General features: G+C 35.4%; 1 protein-coding gene and 1 pseudogene across 2 annotated transcripts in view; one reads left to right on the forward strand and one right to left on the reverse strand.

The window, feature by feature from the left end:
• The window catches only part of Psmd14 (proteasome 26S subunit, non-ATPase 14), a 106,766-nt gene that overhangs the window by 67,339 nt on the left and 19,428 nt on the right, over window positions 1-19,999 (forward strand). For both annotated transcript variants that reach the window (XM_029569696.1, XM_008845750.3), the window contains 2 exons: window positions 11,070-11,177; window positions 19,570-19,644. In XM_029569696.1, the coding sequence (XP_029425556.1) occupies window positions 11,070-11,177; window positions 19,570-19,644 (183 nt within the window). The remainder of the gene's footprint in view (window positions 1-11,069; window positions 11,178-19,569; window positions 19,645-19,999) is intronic.
• Window positions 15,367-16,283, reverse strand: LOC103744086 (annotated as a pseudogene).

Here is a 19,999-nt window from a genome sequence, read left to right on the forward strand (position 1 = left end):
AGGAATTACCAGTGAGCTCTTGATCTTAGCTCATCAGAGATAGAGTTTCAAGATTTTGCTTCAGTTTTCAGTTTATTTGTAAAGTACACATATTCAAATATTTTAAACTTAGGTCCTCCAATGGCACAGTGGTAAACTCTTGCTTAATATTTGCAATATAGTCATCCCATCACAGGACTTGATCCAGCTACAAATTTAGAAGTTGATTCAACTTATAATATTGCTGTACTTCTTTAAAGTATGTGTGTGTGGAGAGGGTTACTTTGGGTGATATCTAAAAATTTGTATGCAACTTGAGTTTTCTATTTCCATATTTTTTCTTTAAAAAATTTCAACTTTAGAGAATTGATTTTCCTTAACTCGTTTCCTTTTAGAAAAAGGTTCAGATGCTCCCTTCTAACTTCTAGCACTCACAGTGCCTGTTTTCTTGTCTTGGAAACCTAAGAAAATCTAAACCATTTAGTCTAAAACATCTTCATAGTGGCAAGGTTTTCTTGTTTAGATTTATTTTTATTTATTTTTTGTATATGGGTGTTTTGCCGGCATGTAGTACCCATGGAGGACTGAAGGGAACTGGAGTTACAGATGGTTGTGAGCTGCCAAGTGGGTGCTGGGCACTTAACCATGATCCCTCTACAAGAACGGGAAGTACTCTTTACCACCGAACCATCTCTCTAGCCCCTCAATAGACTTGAAAAAAATGGAATATTTCTCTAATTATAGATCACCAGCAGGTATTTTGTGAGCATGTTTGATATGCCTATTGTTAATGATTCTGGAATATAAAATAAGCATAAAACAGTCTTTATCTTTGAGAAGATTATTCATTTACATTTAATGTCACTAGTGAACAGAGTAGCAGTCTGCTAATTATATCCTGATATCATATACTGCATACACTAGAAAAGTGTGCCAGTATTATTTGTTTTCTATATTAAATTGGTTGCTATAAATAATTCAACAAATACTTATCAGAATCTTCTGTATGCCAATATACAATAAGTATACTCTATACCATACGTGGTAAATGTAAAGTTAAAAACTGTATATGCTAAACAGACTGGGTTAAGCTGTGGCTAAGCATTAAGGGGTGAATGGCCAGAACATCACTCAGAAAAGAAACACTTATGTCATGTGGGGTGGCTGTAGAAGGAATACCATAGTAGGTGGTATTTACATGTTTGTTCATTCTTCTTTCACAAATGCTAGAATTTAAAGTAAGCGGTGTTATTGTTAATTATTTTAATTAGGCATTTTACCAAATATGGAGCTTTGGAAATTAAATCAAACTCAGGAAAAATGAGTTAGAGAATGAATGTTCTTGGCACTTGAACAACTTGCCCAATTTTCTTGAGCTTCAGTTTTCTCATCTATAAAATAGGAATTTTAGTATCCATTTCATAGTATTATGAATATGGGTGGGTGATAGACATAGTAATTTCAGTGATCATGCTACATAGTAGGTATGTGATAAATGGAACTTTATTATTGTGAAGATGAAAATAATTGACACTAAAGAATTAAGAACTAGCTTCTTTTTAAAAATAGAGTATGAATATTTCTGGAACTTTTGCTCAGAATAAGTCTTTTAGTTAATTTCTAATTTGTTCACATTTAGGAAGTTGATGATAACCACTACAAAAGAAAGACTTTCTCCTAATTTTGGAATTTTGCCTCAGCTCATTTTTATTAAGTGTATAGCATTTTCAAAGACATTTCCCTTGGGAATGCTGATGAAGAGCAACGTGAATTTATTTTATTGAAACTCTTACCTGCAAAGTTACTCCTGTATTTTGTGTTTAGTCATCTTTGTGATCTCTCCCCCATAACTTCTTTAAGATCATGAATTATGTATTTCAGAATTTTCAGTGTCTAGCAAAAAGTATTTATAAATCAAAGAGTAAAACTATGTGTCTGTTGCCAATTTTTAGGAAATCAAAAACTGCAGATAGTTTAGTGAGCTTTAGTAATCTTTATTAGTTAGCAGTCATAGAGTTATTTATTAAATGGTCAAGATAAAATATGAGCTTGGCCAGGTTATTTTCAACATTAGTCTTGATTAATTTGAACCTTGCATAATCAACAGAGCTCAAATTTAGTATGTTATTTGTCTTCTGAAAATAATAACAGACTTTTAGCATTTAGCATACCTGTTTGCTTTTTATTTTTTATTCTTATCAGTTTGAAGTTTTGTAACATTCAGGTATTGTGAGAATACCTATGAATACATTATAGGTGCTGATGTACCTATACTATTTGTGATTTTATTTAAAAAAAAAAAAACAAAAAAAAAACATAATGGGGGCTGGAGAGATGACTCAGAGGCTAGGAGCACTTGCTGCTTTGCAGAAGACCTTACTTCTGTTCCCAACACCGACATGGCAGCCCTGTAACTCCATTTCTAAGGGATCTGGCACCCCTTTTTGGTTTCTGTTGGCACCACACTAGGCACTCATGCGCACATACATATATGCAGGCAAAATACTCATACACATAAAAAATCTTTTTAAAAGCCTTAACATTTATTTAGTAATATAGTCATAAGTTTCAGATAAGACTATAAAAGCAATATTATTTGTAATCTACTAAGAGAATAAATGTGACATAGAGGTAACAGTTCCAAGTAGACTCCTTTTAATCTAAAACTTCTATATTAATGATTCAATCTCTGAGCTTGATTTTGCTTTAGTACTTGCTGTACATGTTGAATACTATAATTATGATTCAAGTTAATTTGAATGTAGATGTATTATTTGAACAAAATTCAGTAAAATGTTTAAACTGTTGTTATTTATAAAAATATTATTTATTGGCTGGAGAGATGGCTCAGAGGTTAAGAGCACTGACTGCCCTTATAGAGGACCTGGGTCCCTTTCCCAGCACCCATATGGCAGCTAATAACCATCTGTAGTTCCAGTTCCAGGGGATCTGAGACCCTCTTCTGTCCTCTGGCATTGCATGACTTGAGTTCACTTACATACATGCAGGCAGTACACTCATGTATATAAAATATTTTTTGAAAGAATGTAATTTATTGATTTTTGACTTATTGAATGTTTTTATTTCCCTAGTCATCTAGTTATCCATGGCCATTCATTTAACAGACACATGTTAATCACTGCAGTGTGCCAGGTGTGCATTGGAGATACAGAAAAGAATAAGCTCTACCTTCTATCTTTATTGTCATTTTGTATCAATAAACAATGTCTTTAAGAAGTCTTTTCTGAGGTATTATTGATGTTAATTTTAAAAGATCACATTGTAGGTGATTTGGCATTCATCCTTGTCAATTATGAGGGTATTTCTGGACCTAGGTCTTAGTTTTGAAAGGTTTAATGTATTACTATAATTTTCTAAAATGCAAAATTGACTGCCGGGCGTGGTGGCACATGCCTTTAATTCCAGCACTTGGGAGGCAGAGCCAGGCCGATCTCTGAGTTCAAGGCCAGCCTGGTCTACATAGTGAGTTCCAGGCCAGCTGGGGCTACAAAAAAATCCTGTCCCAAAAAAAAAAAAAAAAAAGTAAAATTGACAAGAGTGTTGTTTTCTCTGAAGACACAATTGATTCCTCAGTTATTGTTACACTGCTAGTAAGTTGATTAATAGGTGTTCATTGCCACATTTCGCATTCCACATATCCTCATTATATAATTTTAATTGTGAATTAAACATGACAGTGCTCTATGATGCATGCTTATTTTAGTGTGGCATGCCTCTGGAAGAATGTTTCATGAATTAAAACTAAGCAGTAGTAAAGAAATGAGAATATATATTGTCAAAATTAATGATAAGGGTTTCAAAAGAGATAATAGTATCTTTTTTTTCTTTTCCTTTAATTTTTTAAGTAAATATAAGCATGAATGATAAAACTTTATCTAAAATATCTTTTAAAATATTTTATTTTATTATTTTTATTTTATGTGTATGAATGTATTGGCTGCATGTGAGTGCGCCCATGTCGTGCAGTGCCATGGAGGTCGGAAGAGAGCTTCAGATTCCCCTGGAACTGGAATTAAACATGGTTCGTAGCTGCCATGTGGGTGCTGGGAATCAAACCCAGGTCCTCTGCAAGAGTAGTCAGTGCCCTTAACCGCCGAGCTATCTCTCCAGCCCCAACTTTATGTAAAATGTTAGCCAAAAAATACTTTTAGTGTTTCATTACCACATTTTGTTGACCTTATACTTTTATGGTATAGATATCCAGTTGAATGAGATGTAAGCTCTGCTATTTTATAAGGGAATTCTAATCTTTTCTTGCTTTTGTGTTATTGTAGATATTATAGTAGAGAGCTTGCTAATGAGAGTGCTCTGGCTTTAACCTGCCATATAGATACAAATTGTAGTCCTCTCACTTATTGGTGTAACATCTCATTTATTTGCTTAAGTTCTATAAACCTCAATTCCCTCATCTATAAACTGAAGCTTCTTGATTATTCTCAATAATCTATTTCCTGATTGTTGAGATGATTTGGCAAGACAATTTCTATGTAGTATTTAATTGATATGCAAAAATTTTTAATTTTATTTTTGTTTCATGGGTATGAGTGTTGTGCCTGCATATAAGTGTATCTGGGTCATGCAAATGCTCACAGAGGCCAGAAGAGGGCATCGAATCCCCTGGAACTGGAGTTATGGATGCCGGGAACCAAATCCAGGTCCTCTGCAAGAGCAGCCAGTGCTCTTAACTGTTGAGCCCTTTTCAGCCCCTGATAAGCAAAATTTAAAGTGGTTAAGTGACACATAGGAAATTACTTGACAGTCATATATTTTTCATGCTAAATGCATTGGCCTTTTGAGGCATGATAGTTTTAAGGACATAATTGTAGAACTTTTTTTAAAAGATGATGTGTGGCTGGAAAGATGGCTCAGCTGTTAAGAGAGCACTGATTACTTTTGCAGAGGACCTGGTTTCATTTCTTGGCACCCACATGGCAGCTAACATCCGTCCTTAGTAACTCCAGTTCCCGAGGATCCAATGCCTTCTACTGATGTCTGTGGGCATTTACATGACATGGGTGCACTTACCATACATGCAGGCAATGCACCCATACACATAAAAATAATAATTTTTTAAATATTTTAAGGAAACAAAAAGATGATGATATAGCACAAGAACTGTGTATAAGTCTACTGCTGTGCCAACATATTAAACCTTAGTCTTTAGTCTCTATGACTTTTTTATCCTTATGGAAACATCCACAAATACATCAGTTATATTGCCTTAGTTTATTTACTAGGACAAGATCTGAAGTCACTTGTTCCTTTAATGTAGGTAGCTTAGTAGCTACCAGAGAGAATTGGTACTCTGAGTTGGTATCAGAACAGTAACCTATAGGTGACAGGCTCTTGAAGCTCATTAGAAGCCCCCTCAGTAGTTCAACTTTAAGTGTGCTATGTATTTGGCACCTCTGAGTTGAAAAATACCATGCATGAGTAACAAAATTCTGGACATATTGTCAGTTTTAAAAAAGGATAGCATTCAGTATAACTGCATTCTTTTTATCTTTATTTTAAACTATTTTATTTATTATTTTTATTTTATGTCTATAAGTGTATTGCCTGCATGTGTGTAAGTGCACCCCTGTTGTGCAAATGCCCATGGAGGTCAGAACGGCATCAGATCCCCTGGAACTGGATAAGTTATGGATGACTGTTAGCTGCTATGTGGGTGCTGGGAATCAAACTCTGATCTTCTGCAAGAGCAGCCAGTGCTCTTAACCACTGAGCCATCTCTCTAGCCCCTTTGTCTTTATTTTAATTAGGGATTTTTCTAAGGAAATAAATATGTTAAAATATATGTTCTTAATTTCCTCATTTTTTTTCATGTGCCAAGTGTCTCTTGGTGCCAAATTTGTAATTAGGGTTTGATATTTAGTGTAACTTTTCATACTTTTCATACTGTTTCCTATACCACTATCCTGCTTTGTTAGTTTTATCAGTTTGAATGTTGCAGGGATCATTACCAAAGTGATATTAAACGTGTGGCCGATTTATTTGAAGGAAATACCCATAGTGGATAAAGGCAGCAGCCTTCAAACAGGTGTTGAATTTGGCCATGGGAAAGATGACATGGAAGGGATAGTCATTGAGCCACAGTTACTCTTCAGAGGTGTTCCTTTTTTGGCAGGGATGGCTATCTTCTAGTACTGCTGTTGTGTTTAGTTATTGGCTTGGAGCAGACCAGGGGAAGTATTGTCTGGCGTGAACGCCCAGTGGATTAAAAGGTGTAGCAGCTGGAGTTTGTAAGTCAGCTATGTTATCCACAGCAGGTTCTTAAAAAAAAAAAAAATCAGAAGGGAACAGCTCCATGACCACCAGAATTAATAAGAACGATGACAGGCACACATGCATTATAATCTTAACACCACTCTGTTAAGTATCATTCATGAGCAAACAGAGATTGAGATATTAAGTAACTGAAGTCACTTAGCTAGCAAGTGATAAACCCAGAAGTTTGACTTAGAAAGGAGTCTGACTCTTCAGTGGTTTCGGTACTTAGACCCCTAAACCATACTGACCATATGCATACTTTTAAATTTTCTGCTAAACTTCCTTTTACAACTTGTAGATTCTTTTTACAGTGTTTGTTGGATCTAAAAATGTCTAATTACCTTTTGCTGTACAAGTTTCTAAAAATTCATTTGTTTTCATTAAAGCCTATATGTTTAAAACTTGTAGATTTACTCTTTGAATTTTGATGCGTGTCTTCACTTGTTAGAAAAGTACATTATGCTAGTTCCACCCTGTCCTTCTTTTCTTCCAGTATATTGAAATTGTACTACAGATCGCTAGCTACAGTAAGCAATTCTCTGAGGAGGAAGAAAGAAATGTACATTCACATAGGAATTTCTTTTCCAGAGCTAAAATTGACATTTTATAAATAATTTCCATGTTGCAAACTTGAGACTAAGAAATCACAGCAGTTCAGTGATATGCACTTGGCATGAGTCAGTTTTAGTTCTTAGTGCTTTTCATTGGAAATGGAATAAAAAGTAAGATATCTCTGAATTTTTTATGCTGTGGGCTTACAGGAGACAGAAAATGTTGTTTTTCCTTATAGATGTGTGGCAGTGCATGGCCGCAGAAGTAACGAAATGGTCACAAACCCCAACAGTATTTCCCAGGTTATATTTTCTTAATTTTTAAAGACTCTAGAAACAAACTAAGCAGTTGATAACAGGTCATTTCTAGGTGATAAAGAGTACTTGGTGTGGGGTGGTGCTCTCCTCCCATGCCTCTCATTTCTGTAGCGATTTAGAGATTTCTTTTGTATGCTGGTGGGTTTATATGTTTTTAAATATATAACCAAACAGTAGCTCAATTTTCTTTTCTCTCTTTTTCATTGTTTAAAAAAATGTATTTAGCATGGATTTTTTTTTTTTTTGAGGTCTTAATTTTTTTTTTAATTTGTGGAATGTTTTCTTATTGATCTGACCTGTTATGGAAGATTCTGGTTCTGATTGTTTAGCACCCCCTTGCCCCCTCCCACTTTACATTCAAGAAAAAGAATGTGTTATAATTGTTTTTACATTTGTTCTTTTGATGTTTGTTTCTGAAATACTTCTCATTGGTCATTGACTTCAATGTCAGGTACACATGGAAACGCCACTGGAAACTACTGTGAGGAGAGGAAGAGAGAAATTAACAGTAACCCCTCCAGAAGTACACATGCATTTCTCTATAAAAGGAAAACCTGACTTACTAAGCTAAAGAGTGTTACTTTAAAATAGCATCCTTTGAGTGTAAAAAATGGGGATTGTTGCTTTAGAAATTTAGTTGGTGTTTTATTGACCTAGTAATTGATAGGAAAACATGCATTTAAAATAAATAGCATATTGAATCAACTGTAGTATACTCATTTAACAAAAGCCAAAAATTTATGGGTTAAACTGGATTTGAAAATGATTAGAGCTTAAATCCTAAACAGATTCATCATTAAAATGAAATGATAGGTCCTTGACCCTTGGTTTTGCTTTGAATAAACATGGAACTTGGTATTGTTTTGAAAACTATTTTGCTTTTATAAGCTAAGACAGATGTACAAAAAAGATGCAGTTTTTATTTTGTATTGGCAGCTTCCAAATATTTAGTATCTATTTCCAAGAGTTGCAATTAGTAAAGCAACCATGGTACTGAAATCTGCACATCCCACAAGCTAATTATATTTGCAAGGTCAGAGTGAATACATATTTTCAGAAAAATAAAGGGTTATATAAATATGTGTCTTCTACTTGGCTGTTATATCACAGTTTGTTGATCTGGAGTATAATGTGTACAATTCACAAATTTGTCTGATAACAGAAAGTGGTGTGTGATTGTGTTTATTTTACTAACCAGTATATTCACAGCAATCACTTCCAAATATCTCTCCAGTAAAGATGTGTTAATTACAAAACAGACAAGGTCTTCTATTATATTAAAGCTACTAACAAGAAGACAGCAGGAATCACACATGTAAATAGCATCATCAACCCCTATTTTAGTCCTCTGTTTTGATCTGTGAGTTGCGCATAGACCAAAGGTGCTATTAAAGACTGAGTGTATGAAATAGGCAGCATTATATGAACAAAATTTATTCAACAAGAAAACAGACCTTTAACATGAATTTAACAAGCTTGAGAAATTATAAACTATCATATGCTGCAGATTCATGCAGTGATAATAAACAAAAAAGGAAAGTAAGAGGTTTCTCTAAGCTAGCCAAACTGCTAATGGTTTTGTTATAAGCTGTCTACTGTTGCAGTGACCTCTGAAAAGTCTCAAGGCACTTGCACCAGAAAAAAATTAATGGTCAGGCTGGTAAGTAGAGATTCAGTGTGGTTTGCAGGTCTTCGGCATGGAAAGATATCTTATTTTTCATCCTTCAGCATGGAGGTTATTGTTACTATACATTAAGGAGGTGATTTGGATGCAAAGTTTTTATGGTAAAATTTTGAGGTACATAAGACAAGCTGAGTTAATGTATACATATTTCAGAATGGGCTATTTAAGAAATGCAGAGTGCTTTAAGAATGGATTATTCCTCTTACTTTCCCCTCCCCACCTCCCCACAGTACCTTAATTCTTGGAGGTTCTTTGTTTAATATGTTGTATCTTAGATTTCTGTTCCTAACTATGGAGTGACCACTTTCCTGTCATTCTGTTGCATCATGCTGTAAATATACAAACATGGAGAAACGCCTTGAGCTTATACACACCTCCAAATTCTCACTAGGGCTTTTTCTTGAATCTTACTGTGGCATAATTAACACCTTCATCACCCATTGCTCATTAGTGCACTGGTCATTAATGAGTCTATTTTGATAGGTTGCTCTAAAGTAGAAATCCACTTATTCTCACAGCAGAGAAAGTAATTATAAAATTGTACAGAAATTAAAATGTAGACTATATTGCTATATTTATTTTTTATTGCATGCTAAATCTAATTTTGGTCTGCAGGTTGTTGAACACGTTAGTTTCCTTAAGACAGTTGCTATAGTGATAGCAGAAAATTCCTTTAATCTTAGTGTAATCATTTTATTGCTGCTCAGGAACTATCAATCTAAACATGTTGTCATAATTTATTATTTGAACAACACATTAAATTCTTAAAGGTTTTTCTTAACTTATTCAGAATAATATTTTTTTTTTGTTTGTGCAGGGCTAAAAAATAGATCATGATACCACCTAACTGGTATTTTCATTTCCTAAATTGATGTCTAATGTTTTAGTTTGACTGCATTTGTGAGGAAGCATTTCATTGGGATATATTCTGAAATTCCCATAGCTTATGGAAATAGTTTCTAGAAATGAGTTTTTATTGAACTCAGGACAAAATCCTAAAGCAGTTGGAACAAATGATACTTTGCTGTCTAATATTTATCATTACTAGTTCATTATGATAACATCTAATTAAATGCTTTAGTTTGAGGCAACAAAAGGAATCTTTGGGAAAATTCAGATCACTAGACTGAAAAGCAACATTAAAACTTTAAGATAGATTTTTTTTTTTTTTTAGACCCTGTTAGATTTCAGTTGGCTTAACTTGGAAATGAGTTTTAATCTCTCAGTCAGTGTACTCAGATAACAGTTGTACAAGTGAGAATAAATCCAAGTGACAGTAGCTTTTAAAACACTGGCAAATCTCAGTTGTTTAATACTTTTAAAGGTCAGTCAGGATATACTATATTGTCTTGCTCTAAGATTGTCCTGGAAAGGAGCAGTCTGTCTTAAGGCCACATGGTTTTACCTAAAACTTCACAATCTTAAAGGCTTTCACAGTTTCTTTCAAATCCAAATAATTAATACAAGTATGTCAGCAATAAGATAGTAGATAGTATGTGATTCTTGTTAATCTGTTGATATATAAGTTAGCATGATATTAGATCATGAAAGAATTTGAATCTAAAGAAGATATATGTTGTTATTATTATTTTTTTTTTTTCTGTAAACTTGTGGCCATATCATACTGTTCCTGGCTGAAAACATAACTGACCTTGGTTTTCTTATAAGTCTCCTAGGCTTGACAGTGGCTTGGATGTTTAAAGCCATCAGACAAGGTATAAAGTCTTTCATAGTCACAAGAAGTAAAAGATATCTGACTAGTAGAGAATATATGGGCAAGTGACTTGCTGGCTGCAATTTTGTTGTCATTTCAAGTACCGTGATGGTGTAATTGATGTGACAGGACTGGGCTTTAGATGTAGTCCCTGAGCTTGTGCTCACTTTCAGTTTTAGTTTCTCTGTCATTCATTTTGACTAGGAAGAATTTAGGTGACAAACATATGCACAACAATGAGGGTTATTTGGTGTACGTTTAGTGATGACATATTTTTAATAATAAAGATGCAAAGTTAATATTTTGCTGCTTCATGAAAATTACAATAATTGGTGTCACCTTACATTACAAGATAGAGGGTGGTGTACTGATGGCACTATCAGCAGGAGGTTCTTTTTTATTAATATTATAATTAAATGATTTTCTGGAAATAGGCCAGAAACAGATGCAAGTTGATCATGCCTTGTGCACTGTTGCTTGGCACCGTCACTTGTTTTTAAAAAAGAATTGACTTGACACCTTGTTTTTACAGGTTGTTATTGATGCCTTCAGATTGATCAATGCTAATATGATGGTCTTAGGACATGAACCAAGACAAACAACTTCAAATCTGGGCCACTTAAACAAACCATCTATCCAGGTAATGACTATATTTGATAATGTGTTCAAGTTTTATAATTTAAAAACATGCTATAGCCATTTAAGATCTAATTCTTATTTTAATTTTCTTGCAAATAATATTTGTTTGTTTGTTTGTTTGTTTGTTTGTTTGTTTGTTTTGGTCCGTTTGGTTTTGGAGGGGTTTTTTGGTCTTTTTGAGACAGGATCTCCCTGTAGTCACAGCTATCCTGGATTCACTATGGAGACTAGGCTGGCCTTGAACTCATAGAGATCCACCTTCCTCTGCCTCCCAAGTGCTGGGATTAAAGGCATGTGCTAATAATTGTTTTGTTTTAAAAGAGAATCCCAAGTCCTTGAGAGACTGTATGTTTGAACTCATCCTGCAGAACAGAACAAGATTCTATCAAAGAAAGAAAAAAAAAAAATTCAAAGAAGAAGAAAGAGTACATGAAGTTATCAGAAAAATGTGATGGGAAGATATGAGCGGAGCTGGAGGGGAGGGAATGGGCATGGATTTGATCAAAACACCTTATATGCATGTATAAAATTCTCAATAAATTATTAAAAACAAACAACAACAACAACAAAAAAAAACTAAAAGAGCCAGGTGTGGTGACACATGCCTTTAATCCCAGCACTCAGGAGGCGGAGGCAGGCAGATCTCTGTGAGTCTTAGGCCAGCCTGGTCTACATAGAGAGTTCCAGCCCAGTTGGAACTATAGAGAGACCCTGTCTCAATAAGCCCCACCCCCCAAAAAAAAAACTAAAGAAAGATGGGAATATTGTAAAAGTTAGATTTGCTCATATGAATCATTTTTTAGTATGGTTTTAAATTTTCCTGCCATATTTTCAGACAGTTATTTTGGGAGCATAATGGAGCCTTTATCTCAATCATATCTTCTGTCTAGTTAGCATTATAGAAAAGAACCAAGAAAAGTTTCAGACAGGGGCCATTGGCTATCATTAATTTATTCATAGGCATTTCTCATAGCAGCAAGTAATGGGGAAAACTGGCAATATATTATTTAAGAGGCCCCAAGAAACAGTTCTTAGGTAGTATTTACATTTTTCTGCCTTTTAAATTTTATGTTCACCTTCAGTATAAATCCTATAAAACACATCTAAGCATTAACTTTTGACAAGTTTATCTTGTTTCATCTGATGATATCAACCACTGTTATTGTAGTTATTTGTTGTTCAGACACAAATTTTCTCTTGAGTGATTAATGTTTTCTTTGTATCCTTCACATGCCTCATTGTTTTAATACAAGTCTTTATTGTCTGCAAGAATTACTTTAAATGTGTTTTTAAATGCACACAGTCTGTGCCTATGTAGGTAATTATTTCTCTAAAGATTAATTAATAAGACGAAAGTACCATGTTTGATTAAATAGGACACACAAGACAAAGACATTATAGTAGCTATTGCTGTTCCCCTTCTGAAACCTTGTTTTGCCTTATAAGGTTGTCTTTGGGGAGTTGTGGCATTAACAGTTAACTATGATTAAGACTTACACTTGATAACTTTGTATTTTTAAACAGCTTTTCTAGCACTCATTCTAACTCTTTGTCACAGTGAATTTTGTTGTTTCAAATGATTGAGGTATACTGCTTTTGGAAATTTTTTTTTTACAAGTTAGGGAAAAACTACAACATATAATGAGTATGAAATAAGCTACCAGTGATTTTGATTGGGCACAGACAAGCCCATACTTGCATGTTCCAAGAGAATATATTATTGGACCTGTTTAACCCATGATAATGACCTTTCTTATAAACCCCCTTAGCATCATACTGCTTCATTATTTTTTAAAAAAGGTTAAATAGCATCTCACAATCCAAAATCATTGTGATTACTACATGGTATATTTCTGCCAGAAGTTTTTACTAATTGCAAGTCAGCAGCCACCTGTTGCAGATTTCCTTTTATAAATTAGAACACAGCCTTTTCACCTTAAAAGATATAATCGATATTGAAATCTGCTTTTTTATACTAATCCACTTTGTACTGTTTAATCCCAACAGTCTACAATTAAAAATGGACCTTATTAAGGTTCCAAACCTAAGTTAAATGACTTATGTACAACAGCTACAATGGCATTATTTTTCCTTTCATCTTTAGTTTGTTATGCCTCCCAGTTAGAATTTGTAAATATATTTATTTCACAGTTTATATAGCGCCCATAGGGATGACATTTATCTGGGTGCTTTACAGTTTTAAGATAATTTCAACACTACAGCACACAAAGTGGTATCAAGCCAAAAAGTGACACACCTTAAAATAATTTATGTAAGACAAACCAGAAAGACAAGGATCCAGAAAAGCCTGAGGGGCATGGTAATATCCACAATAGACTTTTACTGTATATTTGCCAAAAATTTAACTGGCAAACCTTTCAGAAATACCACACCTTTTATTTTGAAGGAAGCATTAACTGGTGTTGAGGAAACCTGTTCCCAAGCCAACTACAAGTAAGAGTAGAAGTCTGACAGCAGTCACTAGTGTACATACTGGTGGCCTCTTAACACTGATTTCTCTACTTTTTGTACTTAAAGTGGGAAGAAAATACTGTGATTACATTGTAAACAATTTAACAGTTGTATGAGATTTTATAAGAAAAAGTCTATAAAATGGGATATCCAAGTTCTTAATTAAGTACATGTTTTATAAGTTGTGTAGAATTGTGGGATTTTTTTTCCCCCCTCATTTTTCCTTATCCATATTTTTTACCTTTCTACAGTAAAACATAGGGCTTTTAGAAAATACTATTTCAAAGCACTTATGACAGTTGAACTAGTTAATTTTGTTTTCACTTACCATTATTCTTGGTAAAGAGTAGAAAGTATAATTCCTGAGCAATACTATTCCCTCCCTCCCTTCCTTCTTTCTTTCTTACTTATTTTTGAGACAAGCTCTTACTATGTAACCCTGGCTGCCCTGGAACTCAATGTGTAGAACAGACTGGCCTTGAACTTACAGAGGTACTTCTGTTTCTGTCTCCCAAGTGCTGGTATTAAAGTTATATGCCACTACACCCAGCTTTATTGTGCCACTATGCCCAGCTGGCTTCTATATTAATATATGACTATTATGTTATACTTGGAACATTTGACTTTTAGTTCATGTTTAAAAATGACAGTATTTATTTTAGTAACTCATTTTTTTTTTTTTTGTTTTGGTTTTTTTGAGACAGGGTCTCTCTGTAACCCCATCTGTCCTGGAACTCATTTTGTAGACCAGGCTGGCCTCAATCTCACAGAGATCCACCGGCCTCTGCCTCCTGAGTTGCTGGGACTAAAGGCGTACACCACCACTCCTGGCCTTTTAGTAACTAATTTATTTTTATTTTATGTGTATGAGTGTATTGCCTGTGTGTGTGTGTGTGTGTGTGTGTGTGTGTGTGTGTGTATATGTACTTGTGTTGTGCAATGCCCACAGAGGTCAGAAGAGAGTGTCAGATCCCCTAAAACTGGAGTTACAGGTGGCTACAGATGGCTGTTAGCCACCGTGTGGATAGTAGCTATCAAACCCAGTTCCTCTGTAAAAGAAGCCAGTGTGATTAACTGCTGCTGAGCCACCTCTTCAGCTCTTAAGTAACTGATTTTTAAAGTATTCCATTTAAAAGCACTGCTATTTCAGATGTCACTATAAATTTGAAGATTGTTGTCAGCTTTATGGATGTTTAGTAAATATTGATGCATAAGCTAGAACCTTAACCCTCTTAAGTGTAGCCCTGAGCATGTATTGGAGTTAAATTATTTGAAAAAAACATTATCTTCAATAATTATGAAACACAGAGTTATAAAACAATTGTAGTGGAACGATTATGGCCATTTTCTAGATGAGCCAATTGGGCCCAGGAAAGTGAATTGTTCAAGTTATTCAGTAAATTAATGCAAGAAATGGTAGTCTCCACATTCTTTTATAATATATTTTGAAATTAATTTGGGGGGGCGCTGGAGAAATGGCTCAGTGGTTAAGAACACTGGTTGTTCTTGCAGAAGACCCAGGTTCGAATCCCAGCACCCACATGGCAGCTAACAGCTGTCTGTAACTCCAGTTCCAGGGGATCCGATGGCCTCTTCTGTCCTCTTCGGTTCCCAGCACCTACACAACAGCTAACAGCTCTGTAACTCCAGTTCCAGGGGATCCGATGGCCTCTTCTGTCCTCTGTGGGCATTACATGACACAGGCGCACTTACCTATATATACACTCATACACATAAAATAAAAATAATAAAATATTTTATTAAAAAAATTTGGTGGTGGGGGGAGTAGCTCTGAAAGGAACCTTTGTGTTGGGAGTGAGATTGGTGCACTCACTTGGAGCTGGTGTTCTTGGTGACGGCCTTGATGCCCTCTGACACAGCGTGCTTGGGCCAGCTCCCTTGGCAGCAGGCGCATGGCAGCCTGGATCTCCCTGGATGCGATGGTTGAGTGCTTGTTTTACTGTATCAGGCGCTATGCCTCGCCCTGGATGCGCTCAAAGATATCTTTGACGAACAAGTTCATGATGCACATGACGTTGGATGAGATGCCTGTGTCTCCTGCTTCAGCACCTTGTACACATGTACACCAAGTAGCTCTCCTTGTGGCTGCACTTGCACTTCTTTGCTGTCCTTCTGCACCTTGGTCACCGCCATCTTGGAGACCTTCTTCTGGGTGGGTGAAGACTTCACAGGCTTGAGCATGTTGGAGAACAGGAGAAAACTTCTAAGACAAATAATATTAAGTGGTGGTTGTCAATTTAAATATTTTTGGCATTAGTAATATATGTATACAGTTCAAAATTCATAGGGTATTTAGTAAAAACTCTCTAATGCCCTCTATAGTCCAGTTCTCCACTCTAAAGAGAACCCACAAAATACATCCTTTCTTTTCAGTTCTATTAACATATAGAAAACTTCACTTCAGAATTTTATTTATTGGATATCATTTACCTCCATCTTTCTAGTTTATGTAAAATAGTTTAAGACCACATGTTTATCTTTAGGACTTAGCATAGTTTGTTTTTTTGTTGTTGTGTTTTTTGTTTTGAGACATGGTCTCCCTGTAGCCACAGATGGTCTGGAACTCACTATGTAGACCAGACTGGCTTCCATGTCACAAAGATCCACCTGCCTCTGCCTCCTCGGTGCTGGCATCAAAGGTGTGCACCACCACACTTGGCCTCTAAGCATGTTTTTAGGAGCATTGAATGTTTTAAATGTGTCAAGAACCTATGAATAGCTTATATATAATTCACATGTTGTATATGTGAGGTTTTGTTTTGTTTTTGAGACAGGATCTCACTATGTTTCTCAGACTGGTCAAAAATTCACAATTCTACTGCCTCAGCCTTTTGAAAGCCGAGATTACAGGTATGCACCACCGTGCTCAGCTAAACTGTGTTTATGAAATGCCTGCTTTTTCTACAGTACATAAGTTTATAAGTATAATATAGTATAGTGTAGTTCTCTTTCCCCATGAAGACCTAAAAGCTCCTGGTCAATTTGTTTATGATGTGAGATGAATACACTAGGGGTATGTAGTATGTGAATAAGTAAAATTGAAAGATTGGTTGAGCTTTGTTTTATCATACACATGCTCATCTTTCATGTTGCTTATGTTATTTTTGTTACATTTTTGTAAGTAATATAATTGAAAATCAAGTAGATACTGCCAGCAAATACCAAGTTGTTTATTTCAGCAGCACATTTGGTTAATATCTAAAATGTAGTCCTGTCTGAGGGCTTGGTGCCTGGCTTTTCTATGTATTGGTCACAACCATTACTAATTTTTGTCCCATTGTAGACTTGGGCAGTTAGTGTATACACAAAGGTGCTTAGATGGTGAATGATTAAACCTAAGCATTACTCTCCAGCCAGACTTTGTCTGCTTAGAGAAATGGTTATGTTTATCTAATTCTGTACCCAGAAGAGATACACTTCCTGATGTGTGCAAGGATAAGTTCAAGTTTAGGGAATTCCTGATTACTTCTCTCTGTTCAATGTGGAATTTTATTCAATGAAAGTTAATTTGTTGCTTCTGATAGTTATTGAAATGAATAAGGATTTAGTAGATTCTCGTGGTGCCTTAATTTCATCTGTCAACCATTTGAAATTAGCCATTGCTTCTTACTGGCTTTTATTACTTTAATAGCAAATATTAGGAGTATGAAAAAGAATTACCACAGAGATGGAGAGATGTTTCAGTGATAAAGAGCACTTGCTTTTGCAGAGGACCAAGGTTCAATTCCCAGCACCAACATGGTGGCTGAGAACCAACTGTAATTTCAGTTCCAGGGGATCCAACACTTTTCTAGCCCCCTTGGGCACTGCATGCACATGGTACACCTACATACATGCAAACAAAAACACTCATACACATAAAATAAGAATAATAAATAAAATATTTTTTAAAATGACTGCCATACTACATGTCTCAAGTGTTTTTAATACTTGGTAGAGTGATTTTTTTGCCAACAGATCTTTAAAATAAGATTATTCTTAAAATATTTAGGTTTAATTTTACCAGGGATTATAGCACGTTAGAACAAACATGGGCTATTGAGTCAATGATCTAGGTTCAGATCCTCAGTTCAACTTTTTATTAGCTATTATTGGGACCAAATTAATTGTGTCCTTTTTTACTCATGATCATTGTGTACGTGGAATGAGCCTAACTAAATTCTTGCATTAGAATTTGTGTGATGTTCTGGGCCTGGTTGTGTATACCTTTAATACCAATACTTGGAAAGCAGAGGCAGGTGGAGCTCTATGAATTTGAGACTACACTGAGCTACATAGTGAGAGAAGAGTCGTCACCGTCCTGTCCTGTCCCACCGCTGCCCCCCAGCTTAAAAAACAGGTAGAGCCAGACATGGTGACCCAAGCCTTTAATCTCAGCACTTGGGAGGTAGAGGCAGGCAGGCAGATCTCTGTGAGTTCAAGGCCAGCCTAGTCTACATAGCAAGTTCCAGGTAGGCTGGGGCTACAGGGAGACCCTGCCTTAAAAAGACAAAAAAATTAAAAAATTTTTTAAAAAGGTGGGATGTACAGCATATCCTGGCCACTCATTAGATGTTCATCTTCCTGCCCCTCCTACTCTATCTTAACACCTTAAGCCTTGACTCTAAGAAGTCCTTTAATTAGAGAGTGGTGCTGATTTTGGTTAGCTTTATCTTTAATTCCTTACAGTTTACCCCAGTGTTTTTTACAGTTGTTTTAAAAGACTGAAAATTATCATTTTTTGCTTTCATGTCTTACCAGGACAGTGGTGGTGTATTAGAATATTACTCAGAACCACAGTTGAACTGCTGTTGCTAGAGTTAGATTTGTAAGCAGTATAACAATTACTATTTTTAAGAAAGCCATTTTGAGTGGCTTGCTTATGGAGGTTGAGTACAGTGAAAAAAAATTCTGGTTATTGAGATTTCATGCCACTGGTTTAACGTGCATAAGTGAGGTGGGTATAGGAAAGAGCAAGTTTCTGGGACTGGGGAGACACTTGGTTGTTAAGTGTCTACTGCACAGACATGAGGCCATGAGTTTGGATCCCCAGCACCCATGTAAAAAGCTGACTGAGGGGGTGTGTATGTGTAACTCCAGCATTGGAGTAGGATGAACAGATAGATCCCTGAAGCTCATTGGCTAGCCAGCCCAGCTAAATCAGTGTGCTCCAGGTTCAATGTAGAGACCTTGTCTCAAAAAGTAAGTTGCTATGTTCACCTGAAAAGAGCCCCTATTCCTTGCCTATTTTTTTTTTTTTTTTTAAGTAAGCTGAAGAACAATCAAGGAAGATGCCCAAATTGACCCTGGACCTTCATAGGCATAAGCAAGCACATTCATGTCCACATATACATTGCTAATTTGGAGACTTGCCTGGGCACAGTTCTTTGAATTAATCAAAACTGAATTAAGAAAAAAGAGTCTGGACAATAAATTATGAAGTTAATTTGTATTAGATTATTGTAACTTCAAACCTTATTGCTGACTCTAAGGCTGTTGGAAATACTGAATTTGTGAGAAATTCATGGAAACCATAACTTGATTTGAAGAATTTATCACTCATTCCTTTAAACTACTTTTAAACATATATATAGCTGAGAAAAATGTTTAAGTTTAATCTTAATTTAGATGAAATGCCCTTTTACTTTATTTTAAAATGTTCATTTCATTTTATTTATTTTGTGTTGGGGGTAGGCTTGCAGGAATCAGTTTTCTCCTCCTGCAGTGTGGTTCCCAGGGATTGAACTCAGGTAATCAGGCATGGCGACAAGGGCCTTTACCTACCGAGCCATCATGCCAGCCCCAAATGTCCTTTTTAGACGAATGGCAAAAGTATTAGGCATAGTATATGTGGACAGTTTCAGGCATTGCATTCTATTAGATGAAAAATATTAACTTATTATTTTAAATATTTCTTATAGGCATTGATTCATGGATTAAACAGACATTACTACTCCATCACTATTAACTATAGAAAAAATGAGCTGGAACAAAAGGTAAGTTTACTTTTTTTTTTGGTCTTTTCAGCTGGCCTGGAACTTGCTCTGTAGACCAGGTTGGCCTTGAAGTCACAGAGATCCTCTTGCCTCTGCCCCTGGAGTGCTGGGATCAAAGGTGTGCACCACCACACCTGGCTGTATGTTTACATTTTTATCTTAGACTATGAGCAGATCTTTTAAAAAATATTTGAACTATTGCCTGATACATGATCTAAATTTTTTAATTGTTTACCTCTTTTGCTCATTCCAAATATTTTTCCATTCTCAGTATACTATAGCATAAAATAAAGGAATATGTTATTTAAAAAGGCATATTTTTCCTTATTGGTAGACTGCTAACATGAGGTGAGGA

Source organism: Nannospalax galili, unplaced genomic scaffold (genome assembly GCF_000622305.1).
Source record: "Nannospalax galili isolate Female #2095 unplaced genomic scaffold, S.galili_v1.0 scaffold540, whole genome shotgun sequence".
Classification (NCBI taxonomy): Eukaryota; Metazoa; Chordata; class Mammalia; order Rodentia; family Spalacidae; genus Nannospalax; species Nannospalax galili.